General features: G+C 44.7%; 1 protein-coding gene across 1 annotated transcript; it reads right to left on the reverse strand.

Moving 5' to 3' along the window:
* Positions 1-216: 216 nt before the first annotated feature.
* On the reverse strand, positions 217-12,990 carry LOC134393089 (alpha-1-antiproteinase 2-like). Its single transcript, XM_063117988.1, has 5 exons — positions 12,890-12,990; positions 7,423-8,046; positions 6,569-6,836; positions 3,918-4,065; positions 217-450 (listed from the first exon to the last, which is right to left on the reverse strand). Exons 2-5 carry the CDS (start codon positions 8,027-8,029, stop codon positions 265-267), a joined length of 1,209 nt encoding a protein of 402 aa, XP_062974058.1. The 5' UTR covers positions 8,030-8,046; positions 12,890-12,990; the 3' UTR covers positions 217-264.
* Positions 12,991-13,220: the final 230 nt, after the last annotated feature.

Genomic DNA, 13,220 nt, shown 5'->3' on the forward strand with positions numbered 1-13,220 from the left:
TCCATGGTTCTCTTGCAGACTCTGTAATGTTCTATTTGACCTCTGATTTGTTCCAGGACCATGAAAGTGCGCCTTCTGCCCATGCTCAGAAGCTGCCAATGAAAAACAGTAGGTGAACTATGCACTGGAGCCATTTATATTTTCCTATACATGTTATCAATGCCATCTCGCTCTGTGCTCCCTCTGGTTTGGAAAACAACAACAAAGGATTTAAGATCAGGTTACAAAGATGCTTTCTTTATTCAGGAGCTGCATTCGCTGAGCTTAGGACTCAGAGGGGTCTACTATCTTGGCAGCAAAGAGTACAACATTATTTCTCACAATAAAACCTAAAAAAGGATGGTTGAATCTAATGGTTGGTGGCATAGACATAGGCATGGCTTCTACAGCACCGGCTGCTGCCGCCACAGTACCCTTCTCATCAAGAGCCAGCACAGCCTTATGGGTAACCTGAGAAGAAACAAAGAAAAGGATCAGAGATTGAGGAAGAGCACAGCACAGAGTCTTAATCATGGAATTGAATTGGATCCCTTCTGAAACAGTCTTCTTGTCATTTAGTCTGTTCAGCTCTGGCAACATATGTGATTTTTTTATTTTTATTTTTTTGGTCAATGACTGTGATAACTTTGCAGATAAGATAGACAGAATCATATGGACGGATGCAGAATCATATGGATGGATGCAACCAATCAAAATAAGTGGTCATGAAGACAAATGGGGAGGTGAAGCTGCAGCAGCCAGGGATGTTCAGGTGGGGGTGAATTCTTGGTAATTAGGCTGGCTGCAATTAAAGAGGCTAATTTTGAATAGAACATCCTAATTAGTAAGTGTTTGGATCAGCCCCTTTTCATATCCACTTCACCAAATCACTTGACATCTGCTTTAGGCCCTCCACATTGGGCAGCTGAGTACCTGATCCACTGTTTAAATGTACTGTGTTTTAATATGCCGGTGATGAAACTACATCAGGAACTCCAGGGCATCATGGGAAATTAAAATGGGAGCTCCCAGTGCCCAGTGCAAGGTAAGAGCTGAGGCAGGTTTCATTTCCACCATTGTCACTTCAGCAATGCCCAAAGGGGCATAGTTGCAAGTTCTGAAGAGTAGGCACTCATGGTTTGAAATCCTGCTAGCCACAACCTCAAGCAGCGTCTTCACCTCCCTACCCTCCCACTCTGCAGTTTCGCTAGATTGTAAGGTGACCATATGGAAAGGAGGACAGGGCTCCTGTGTCTTTAACAGTTGCATAGTAAAGGGAATTTCAGCAAGTGTCATTTGTATGCAGGCAGCCCCTGGTGGAATTCCCTCTTCATCACAACAGTTAAAGGTGCAAGAGCCCTGCCCTCTTGACCAGATACGAAAGATGGTAGGGTTCCTGCTGAAACTCCCTTTTGTATGCAACTGTTAAAAGATATAGTAGCCTTGTCCTCCTTTTCATGTGGTCACCCTACTAGATAGGCTTTTGGAGGTGGAGGTAAGGAGACTGGAAAGTCCCCAGGATAGCACATATCCTGGCCTCTCCAGTCCCCATCAAAACACCCCATTTCCCCCCCCCCCCCGGGGTCATGTTCACCACCCTGGAGCAACCAGCAAGGTTCGTTCCACGCCAGCTGCAAGGTGAAGGGAGAAGAGGGTCGGAGCGTGGATTTCCCCCTCCAAGGTGGGAGTGCTGCCTCTGACCTCAGATCCAGGAATCTGAACTATCCTTTGTCACCACCACCCCTCGATGCTGCCTAGCGGCCATAGGGCTGCTCCCTACATTAGGAAAATTCCATAAAATGCATACATTAGTGGAAATAGAGTACAGATATATAGATGATGTTCAACCTGTTCTGGAGGAGTTGCACTCTTAAAGGATCAGGTTTGTAGTTTCAGGGGTGCTGTTGGATCCAGAACTGTCACTTGAGGCACAGGTGGACTCAGTGGCAAGGAGCACCATTTATCAGCTCAGGCTGTTACACCAACTGCAGCCTTATCTGGATAGACGTAGCCTAGCTACTGTAAATCCATGCTCTGGTAACCTTTTGTTTGGATTACTGCAATGCGTTATACGTGGGGCTGCCTTTGAAAACAGCCTTGAAACTTCAGCTGGTACAAAACAGGGCAGCAAGACTGTTAACAGGGACTGGCCAAGGAGACCACATTATACCAGTCCTTTTCCAACTTCACTGGCTGCCAGTCCAGGTTTGGGCCTGATTCACAGTGCTAGTATTAATATTTAAAACCCTAAAAGACTTGGAGCCAGATTACCCGAGGAAGGCCTCCTCCCATATGTACCTGTCCGGACCCTAAGATCATCTTCAGAGGTCCTTCTCCATGAGCCCCAGCCAAAGGAAGTGAGTCAAGTGGCTACCAAGAGGAAGGCCTTCTCTGCTGTGGCACCCCCAGGTGTGGAATGAGCTCCCTAGAAAGGTTTGCCTGGCACCTAGGTTATACACTTTTCGATGCCAGCTGAAGACCTTTTCATTTCCCCAGTATTTTAACACTTTATCATCCTTGTGTTTTAAGTTTCTTGTTTGAAATCTGTATGTTAAATCTTTGGACTGCTGTTCAGTTTTATTCTGGTTCTACTTTTATATTGCACTTTCATATTGTATTTTTACATTGTGTTTTAAGTTTTATACTTTAAATTGTACTTTATGGTTTTGTTTTTTGTGAACTGCCCAGAGAGCTTCAGCTATTGGGCGTAATACAAATGCAATAAATAAATAAAGAAAAAATGCTTGCAGAAAATATGTATTTTAGGGGAAATGATGTACAGAAATGTATAGTAATTTTCACACACATAAAAATGCATGTGACAAGACATATAAATTCTGTATGGAATTTTTTTAAAATCCAAAACACTTTTCGATGGATCAGCAAGATATAAATTTATACACTACAATACAATACAATAAAAGTTGTACCTAAAAAAAGAGCATTTTATGGAAATTAAAACCATCAATTTAAGGGAGGATCTACACATGGTCGTGAAGGCGCCTATCCTGGCCAGAGGAGGAGGCGGCGGCCCTGCATCGTCCCTCGCGGGGACGGGGCGAAAAGTTTCCGGGCTTGGCGGCTTCGCTGGGGAATCCAGCCCCGTCCTTGCCGCCACCGCCCACCTCCCTGCCGGCCTCCTGCTGCCGGCGAAAGAGCCACCCGCCTCCTCCTCCTCCTCCTCCGCCTCTTCTGGCCAGGATAGGCAGGATCTACACAATGAGTTTCAGGGCGCACTGCAGGCGCACGCAAGCGCCTTCACGACCATGTGTAGATCCCCTCTAAGGCTCAGTTTCCTAGTTAGGAAATCATCGAGAAATGGTTGCCACTAGTCATAAGAACATGCTGGAACAGACCTAGGGTCTATATATTTCAGTGTTTTGTTCAGGTCACAGGTGCAATAGCACCCTCCTACCCAGGTTCCTCAGCAACTGGTGTAGATAGGCTTACTGTGGTGTCTGATACTGGAGGTGGCATATAGCCATCAGGACTAGGAGCCATCCATAATCTTCTCCTCCAGGAACATATGCAACCCCCCCTTTTAAAGCCTTCCAAATTGGTGGCCATTACTACCTTTTGTGGCAGCAAATTCCATAGTCTAGGGATCCTGCAGTGGTAATGGTTCAGGGGAAGGAGGGAATATCCTACATCATGTATGAATGTGCCCATTTTATTCTCTGTTGAAGCTTGGCTGCAGAATGTAGACAACACACAGGCAATGATGCAGCTCCCTGGCATGGATTCTAAAGCATTGCCTGCACAGCAGTTCTCCTAGTCTAGGAGATGAGAATATAAGATGGGGGAACCTGGGGAGTGGAGCATATTTAAGGGTGCAATGCAGAGCTCATTCAGTGTACCTGGATATCACAGTGCCATGCCAGCAAGACCCTGGCCAAAAGGAAACCCATGATGAATGGAAATGCTTTCTTTAGACTTACCTTGGACACTTTCAAAGGCTGGTCAGTGATCCCAGATAGATCAGCATGGTCAGAGAAGACATCGGTTATGCCCAATTTCTTGAGGGGCTCCTTCAGCTCATAGCTGGTAGACATATTAAATTTTGGAAGATGCACCTGTGCTGTGTTGCTTCAGAAACACAAAGATGCAAGAAATTACTTCAGTTATGCTGTCAAACTAAAGGCTGAAATTGGAATCAACGTCTCATGGACTCTGGCAAGGTATGATAGAAATAGATTCTGCTTAAGACTTAAACCGTTTGTCCAACCCAGCTTACGTAGCACTAAAATAAAATCTAGCAGCTGAAGCATCTGGCATAAAATATGACTTTGGTGTAATTTAACTACTATTTATTAAATACTTGTGTGGATTCCTGTACTACCAGGATTTTGCTTGCAAAAATCCGATGTCATAGTCTCCCTGTCAACATTGTTCATTTTAGATACCATTGGAAGCAAGTTGGCGTTCAAACTTTTTCTGTTTCTTTTTGAGAAAACATTTGAAGTTAAATTTCCAAAGTGAAATATAAGGAGGTTGCAACTTTTCAGTTTTTTTTTTTTTTTGGCTACATTTCAAATTTCCCTTTTATAAGGGAAAATGTGTTTGACACCAAACCAGCTATACTTTTTATTTAAAAAATAAAACAAACACAAACTTTTATGAGAACTGGAAGCCAGGCTTAGAATGCAGTTCACTTCACTCAGGGCCATTCTAGTTGTGATGCCATTCAATTAGCAATGGGATGCATAATTTTAAAAATAAATAGCAGCATAGGGACCAACCGGGATTGGAACCTTGGAAAAGTATGTTGGATTTAAACCATTTCTCCAGAGTGTGGCCCTGATCCAGATACCAATCCTGTTATTTGATTGGGCAGGAAGCTCCTATGTTCACCAGTGGACTACTTAGAGAAGACCACAGCTGCGTGCCAACAGGTAAAGCCCCTTCCACCCTCCTGTGAAGGACATGGGGCATTGCTGGCTGTACTGGCTCTTTAATTGTACTGGCTCTTTCATTGTATTATTCTTTGTTCTGTATCTGTTCTGGTATGTGTTATGTAGCTATGATGGTATGTGAAGTGGGGGTAGGAGTGTGGAGCTCTTGGCGCCGAAGACTCCAAGGTCAGGTTGGGCCTCTCTCCTGCAGGTTATCTCCCTGGTCGTTAGGATAATTGGGTTCAGTTGTGAGAAAGAGGGTGAAGCCCTCCCTATGAGGGTCGGGTTGTTAGGAGCCAGGCAGAACTGGGGTTGGTTCGGGGAGGTCATGGGGCCCTAAAGTCCAAAAGGGGATAAAAAGGGTATCCTGTTTGGGATGAGCATCTACTGTTCTGGCTTGGTGGAAGAACACCTAAGTTAAGCATGGATGGGCTGCTCAGAGTAAGCTAGGGTCTTTTTTTATTTTTTAAGTGTCTGGATTTCCTGAGACAAGGCTAGCCGCTTTTATGGCTGGGGGTGGGTTGTGTGTTTGAAGGTTTTAGATGGAGCCCAGGCTGCTTGTAAATTGCCCCTTTGTCGTCCTTCCTTTGATTCCCTCTCCTTCCCTTCCTCTTCTCGTCTCCTCCCCACTTTGCTGCTACTACCTCCAGCCAAAACCTTACATGTTAGTTTTAGCTGAATGGTATTAAACTTGTTTTGGCCCTTAGCTGAGTGTGCGTGTTTTTATTCCAGGAATCTCTGGCTCGTCCCAGTTGGGAAGAGGGTTAGGGCAAGGGGTGGCCGGGGAAGACAGGCTGTTTGGTCCGGGGGCCTACCTTGCAAGAAGGTTGGATTGACTCCAACCTTCATCTACACCTCTGAGATGCAATCCAGATCATACTCCCCATCCCTGTGATTGCTATTTATTTTAAAATGCCATTTACTCAATTAGCAATTGTGTGACTATTGATGCTTGGTATTACTCTCAGAAGTAAGACCCAGTGTACGGTGGGTTACCTCTTAGTAAGTGTGTTTAGGATTGCAGCCTTAGGCTTGCAACTGCCCAACAGAATAGTTATGAGGACCAATTGTCTAGGCCCCATGCACACGGACTCGCTGGGGGAGGATTATTATGATGGAAACCAACATTAAAAAGTAGGGCTATGCACTGCTTTTGCCCAAACTCTGAATCTGAGCCGAAGTGGGCCAATTCAGCCTGCCTCAGCCTGAATCTAGATCAGGACCATTTGGCTCAAATTGGGGCGATAGTCAGCCACTGTCCCCACCTGCCCATGGACTTACCTGAGCTGAGTTTCCCATCCTCAGTGAGAGTTTCCATTTTAAATGAATATGGGGCTCTAGGTTTAAGGTCTCAAACTATGGTGGCTGTAAAGGACCATTTCTGGAAATGGCCATTTCTGGTCACCATAGGTTGAGACTTTAGACTTTAGACCTAGGGAACTTCAGAGCCCTCATCTTCATTTAAAATGGCAGTTCTCATTGAGGATGGGTGGCTGCTGGATGGTTCAGGTGAGTCCTGTGGGCAGATAGGAGGGGGCAGCGGCTCTAGGTCCAAATGGGGAGGGGAGTGTCTGAGAGACTTCCGGTTGGCTTGTTCCCAGCTTTCTTAGGTGCCCATTGATTAGCTGTTTGGTGTGTACCTGTAAGTAATAACACAAGGAAGGAATAACACAAGGAAGGAATAACATAAGGATTACCGCTGAACTTTTTCTGCCCATTTGGCCAGAACCTCCTCTGAGAGCGCCTTCTCTAACTGCTCGCTTTTTCCGGCGTCAGGCAGGACAAAAAATGCTTTAGCAGTTCCGCTGTAGTCCAGTCGCACAACTACGCAAGACAGCTCCTCATCGAAATAGTAGTGAAACCAACCCATCCTCTGCATCATGGGGACTCTGACCGTTGTGTTCTGATCCACGAAGAAATCCTCTTCTCTTGTCCATTGTGGATCAAAAGGTTTTTCCCAGTTGCCTAGAGAGAGAAAAAAATGTCCCACAGTCATATTTGGGAAGAAGTAAGCAGGCTGTTGAACCATAAAAAGAAAAAGATCGATGTGCTGTCCACAGATTTTTGAAATTGTGCCCATGAAGCATATTTCTGCTGTGTCATTTAGCAATCATAGCTAATAATTCTTGTTTGAATTTGTATCAATTCGACTCAGGGCTCCTCAGAACTGCCCCAGTCCACTTTGGAAAGCTGGGTGTGAGGCTGACTGAGAATCCATAGGACCCACTCCTGTTATCCCCAAACCTGGTGAGCTGCGCCCCCTCGCCTGTGGGACTTACCTGTAACCTCCCCCCCCCACCAGCAAGCTGCCTGTCCTCTAAGAGAACCATTCTGCCCTGCCATAGATCTACTGTTGTAAACTACAACAGCCAGAAAAGCTCCGGCAGTGATGAAAGTCAAAACCATGCAGGCATGTAGGCAACATTTGGACCAGACTCCCTGAGGGTTTATATATAGCCCTTTGGAGGCAATCTCATCCCTGCCATTCTATTCCAGTTCACATCTCATATATATGATTGGAAGTATCATTGCTCAGACCCTGATAGCTTACCTTGAAACAATATGTAGCTTATTATAACCAATGCAGTTTCTGGTGCAAGGTCCTTGACCAAGTCCATAATTTTCCCATGGGTTTTCTTTTCTACATAATCGTTGATCTGTTTCTCAGCTTCTTTTGGTTCCTGAAACTTTGCAGGTAAGATGTCTGCTGTGTAGTGGGCATTGACATGATCCAAAAACTCCGGTAGTAGCTTTAGCTGTTCCCTTACAAACAAGGCCTGTCCTATATCTAGCTTGATCTCATTATCTGAGTGGGTCAGCGCAGATAATAGGTCATGTAATCCATTATGGATCTCTTTCTCTTGGATATTTGTTAAGTTAAAGCTAAGGCCTTCTAGAATCTGAGTGTGGGTGGCAGATTTTGCCCCCAATGAGAGAAGTGAGAAAGCAGCGGAGATAATGATGGGTGAAAAGAGAATATTCTTGCCAGGTGATGCTGAAGAAAGCTCCTTGTACAATTCAAGGGCAAAGTGAACAGTGCTGGGATGCAGCTTGAGAGCAGCTACACTTGTTCCATTGTGTGTGTCACCATCATGATGGCCTTGGGTGATGGTACAAAGGCCAACTAATATCAAACACAAGGAGATGGCGACATTCATTCTTCTTGTCAATTATTCTGTAAAATTAAATAGACAGAGTATTATTTTTTTTGAATTCGCTATAAATCTTACTACCATAAAATAATGTCTCACTGCGAGTCAAAGTCTTGGGGTCATCTTGGCTCATGAAGGCCATCATGAATGGATGATGGAAGTAACATTGCATGACATATTGTCAAACCTCAATCAAGAATACTGTAGCCTGGGATCATACCTTAATGATCCCACTTCCAACACAGTGCAGACATGGACCCTGTGGTTTGCATCCATCTGGAGTATAGGATGTATATGTTGGTTATGTACTGGTGCACAAATGCAGCCTTTCCCAGTATGGTAGATGTAGCTACTTTGGGCAAGGTTACATGTAATGTCATCTAGGGTTCATAATTTTTATTTAACCTTTGTTGGCTTTGAGCGAGCAACTCTTTTTCAGTCTTTGTTCCCTATCAGTACATTGGGAATTATACTCAGCATCTCATCCTAAAATGGGGGTGGGCAACATGTGGGCTACAGGTAGTATGAGACCCACGATGACCCTTGTCCCCACTCTCTTTGCCGCTACCATTGTCGTTTCCTTGGGAAGTGTTGCTCTGCGATTCTACTGGGAAACTAGGTGCACAGGAAAAGTGCAGCAACTTCCCCTGCAGGATCAGGCTACTAACAGCCTGCCAAATTGTTATGTGGTGGGCTCTTGGGAGGGTAATTCAGCTCAGGAACCAGGGGGCTTGTTTCTCAGCAGAATTGTTGCAACTTTGACTGTGGTTTGGTGGCCACTTCTGCCAGCAGGCAGAGAAGGGATGCATCCTCTCCAGGATTCCTAGGTGGCCAAGGTGATCCCCTGCTACTCCAGAGGCTGCCCACCCCTCCCTAAAATATATTCAAATGCCCATCAGTTGTTGGTATGGATCACGAGGCACAGTTTAGAGATTTACACTCCAGAATGTAATCATTTGCAACACGTCGTTCATAATATTTAGCACTCCTTTCCCCTGAGCTTGAAAAGGCTGTGCGGAGTTGGGAGAGGCAACGTACCTCCTCCAAAAGAAGGGTATGATCTTACACCCCTGTTGTGGTACAATGGCTGGTCTTGGGGTGGAGCCAGAGATTATTTAAGTATGACACTCAGTTGTTTCCTGCCAACATTTTGGATCTATTTAGGTCAATGTAGGGTTTTGCTGGTTACTTCTGGGGTTGGATTATTATTATTATTATTATTATTATTATTTATTTATTTATATAGCACCATCAATGTACATGGTGCTGTACAGAGTAAAACAGTAAATAACAAGACTCTGCCGCATAGGCTTACAATCTAATGGGCCTGATTGGCTTTGACTCATAGAGTTCTTCACCTAGTTTACACTGTTTTTGGATGGAAACTCAGGAGAATTGGCAAGGGTGGTACTGAGTGAAATAGGTTGGTCACAACAGCAGGATAGCGTAGGGTGACCATATGAAAAGGAGGACAGGGCCCCCATATCTTTAACAGTTGTATTGAAAAGGGAATTTCAGCAGGTGTCATTTGTATATATGGGGAACCTGGGGAAATTTCCTCTTCATCACAACAGTTAAAGCTTCAGGTGCCCTGCCCTCTTTTAAATCTGGTCATTCTAGTATAGTTCCTGCAGCTTTAACTGCTGTGATGAAGAGGGGAGTTCACCAAGTTCTCCATATATACAAATGACACCTGCTGAAATTCCCTTTTGTATGCTACTGTTAAAGATACAGAAGCCCTGTCCTCCTTTTCATACGGTCACCCTAGGATAGCGTGGCATATGAGAGCAGCAAGTCAATCCTGGTGAGCACCCTGAGATAATTTTATGGAAAGGGAGGATTTCCTAGACTTGTCCTTAAGGCTGTGGGACCTACAAATATAGGGTGACCATATGAAAAGGAGGACAGGGCTCCTGTATCTTTAACAGTTGTATAGAAAAGGGAATTTCAGCAAGTGTCATTTGTATATATGGAGAACCTGGTGAAATTCCCTCTTCATCACAACAGTTAAAGCTGCAGGAGCTATACCAGAGTGACCAGATTTAAAAGAGGGCAGGGCACCTGCAGCTTTAACTGGTGTGATGAAGAGGAAATTTCACCGGGTTCTTCATATATACAAATGACACCTGCCGAAATTCCCTTTCAATACAACTGTTAAAGATACAGGAGCCCTGTCCTCCTTTTCATATGGTCACCCTAACAAATAGGGATATGATCCCTGTAACATTTGACTGTTACTGTAACGTTGTTAAGTGTAACTCTGACAAGGCAGGGTTAATAGTATGCTGGAGAGTGAGTGAAAGGTGGGAGGGGCTTGTGTATGTGTGTGTTAGAGAAAGGATTCTATAGTTATATTAAAAGAGATCTGACAGTTGGTTTGTTGGATAGGGCTTAGGGACTGAAGAAGCAACATCTAGTTAGTGGGGGGTTGTGTATAGGATTTTAGAAGGGGTAGAATAGCTAGGGAATTTAGGACCCAGCATTAATTATTATTAATAACATATATATCTTTGTATTTTAAATAAATATTTATTTGTGTGATTGTTTTTTAAAACAAAATAAACCCGCATGGTTTGACTGACTTAATATGTTCCTATTATTAACTCAATTTCATTGTTACTTCTTCCTTAGTGGGTTGAGGAAACTAATAAAGCACGTTGGTATCTCTGGAACCCTGTGTGTGTGTGTGTGAGAGAGAGAGAGAGAGAGAGAGAGGGTGGGGGCTGAAGCTTGGATCTCAGTGGGGACAACTGATCTACGTGAAAGCAGATGTTTCTGAGGGGGTTTGTTTCTCAGTTTCTGAGGTAGAAACTGGAGAAGGGTGAACCTCAGGCAGGAACATCACGATCCCCTTTGAATCTCACCCAAGATACACACCTGAAGTCCTGGTGTTTGAAGGATGAGTAAATCAGTAGGGTCTCCCTCAACCAAAGGATGGTTGGGAGAAAGTGGGTAATAGGTGCTTATGCCTGGCGATAGATTAGGCTCAGCCCTCATGCATTGGAGGAGGAGACGTGGCATGGAGACTTTTGCCTCCATCAGCCAACATTCCAACTGACTTATTTAGAGGGGGAGCTGAGGCTCCCTGACTTGGCCAGGCTGGAAGGAACTGCCATTTGGTTCATTGTCTCTCAGAACTATCCCTGTCAGCAGCCATTATACTTGGCTGCACCAAAGGAGAGGTGAGACATCAAATCTCCTGTGATTCGTTCAGCTGGACCAATGTCAGCTGACTTTTCCCCTTGTAGAACTCTCCCCTGCTGTAAGGGACAATGTGGGCTGCATGGCTGCTCCCTACTGCCCCCCCCCAGCCCCCCACTGTCCTCCCCCCACCTTCCTTTCCCCCTGCCCCAGTGCTCCAGAATGATGCTAGGGATTGGACGTTGTGAAGGCTGCCAACACATTGGGTGCTGTTGCCAGTTGCAGTGCAAAATGTCAGCCACCAAACAAAAAATAAGACCAGGGGGAAAAGAAAGGAGCTGCCCTTCAATCCCTGCCAAAGCTGAGTCCTAATGTGAGAAACCATTGGAAAATGTCTCCTTCCCCCAAATTTCTCTGTGCACAAATAGGTTGGAGAAGTGGAGAGGCCATTTGGGCACGGCTGTAGTTAGATGTAGAATCATTAAATCATAGAATTGTGGAGTTGGAAGGGATCACAAGGAGCATCTAGTCCAACCCTCTGCAATTTGCAGGAAACCCGTTTAAACCATTCATGAAAGGTGGCTGTCCAATGATGGAGAACCTACAACCTCCTATTTATTTATTTATTTATTTAGCAACTTGGCATTAACTTTATTCTATCTTTAGTATAATTTTTAAGTACATAAGAAAGTTTATTTCCACAAGCCTCAGGAGAGAAGAACAAAAGTCACAGGACAGTTTCAAAAAAAGAAAAGAAAAATTGCATATCTTCTGTTAAGTTTCATTTTAGTGAAAAACTCATTCATGTGGCAAAGGGGGAAATAAGATACGCGATCCAAGACACGGCGACTCAGGCGCAGAGGCTGCTCCCTTTGGTGGGCCACTACAGGACCCTGCCTTGGCACAACCGTTGCACTGCGTTGCCGACACGCTGGACTGCCTGCGGAGAGGACGAAGCCGAGCAGGACGGGTGGGGGGAGCCAGAGGAAGAATGGAGCTCCTCCACATTCTACCGGGTAAAGAAGCTTTGATGAAAAATGACAGAACCAACTGCAATGGACTTGTGCTTACAAGTAATTAAATACTGGACTTGGGAATGGAGAACCACCCCTCCCTAGGAAAGAGGGGAAAACTGCCCTGGAAGACTGAACTGTGTTCAGTTGCTCAGAAGAGAGGGACCCTTTGGGCACAACTTTCCCTTTAGAGGAAGGCTTGAGTGGAAGTGGGGGAGCAGCAGCGCTCTAGCTGCTCGACAGACTCCCGGAAGTGAGGGGGGAGGGTCCTGTTCCATGGTAGTCTTGTGGCACCTGTAACCGAGAGATCTCCCCCAACATCATGGCACAACACAGAATTTTGCACTGAGCACAAGGAAGGGGGGGGGGAATAATTGGGGGGGGGGGGAGGAGGAATGCTACACATCCCAGTCTGCAACCTTTGGTCCAGCAAAGCCATTCCCGGAGTCCCCAGTGATGTGTATGTGAAAGTGTGGTTTGGGGAAATACAAGGAATTGACTAAATTCTGCTCAACTCATCTAACCAGGGGTGTTGATTCCGGGAATGACAACCTCCTATTTATGTTGGATTCCGAGTTCAGTAATATGGATCTCAAACATTGCTATTATTGTTTTAAAAAAGGGAGATATCTGAGTATTGAATATTGCTTTAAAATAAACCCACAAAAAACCCACACCAAGTAAAAAAAGAAAAGAAGACACAAATACTTACAGTAACTGCACAATGTCTTCCTGAATTCAAACAGGCCTCTGATACTTTTATGTTCTCATTTATGCCCATCAAGCTGCATTATAGAGGACCCACTTAAACATTAACCAGGACTGTGTAAATGTATTTACTTTAATGTTCAAACATTGAGCTGAGCAAATAGCTTTTGCAACGTAGGCATGCTCAAAAGAAATGTGCAGGAATGAATTTATGGCCATGGATACAGTGAAGGTCATTACAAATAATTAGATACGTATTTCCTAATTCCTTACCTATTTCCTAATTCATAATGTAGGGCGAGCAGATCAAGTTTGCTGACTTGTATATATGGATG

The sequence above is a fragment of the Elgaria multicarinata genome, chromosome 2, assembly GCF_023053635.1.
Source record: "Elgaria multicarinata webbii isolate HBS135686 ecotype San Diego chromosome 2, rElgMul1.1.pri, whole genome shotgun sequence".
Lineage (NCBI taxonomy): Eukaryota > Metazoa > Chordata > Lepidosauria > Squamata > Anguidae > Elgaria > Elgaria multicarinata.

Coding starts and splice junctions, on each gene's coding strand:
- LOC134393089 (XM_063117988.1), bottom strand. CDS start 8,029: ATGAATGTCGCCATCTCCTTGTGTTTGATATTAGTTGGCCTTTGTACC. Junction 4,066..6,568: donor TGGGCAGAAAAAGTTCAGCG/GTAATCCTTATG, acceptor GTGTTTCTGAAG/CAACACAGCACAGGTGCATC. Junction 451..3,917: donor AGCCTTTGAAAGTGTCCAAG/GTAAGTCTAAAG, acceptor GTTTCTTCTCAG/GTTACCCATAAGGCTGTGCT.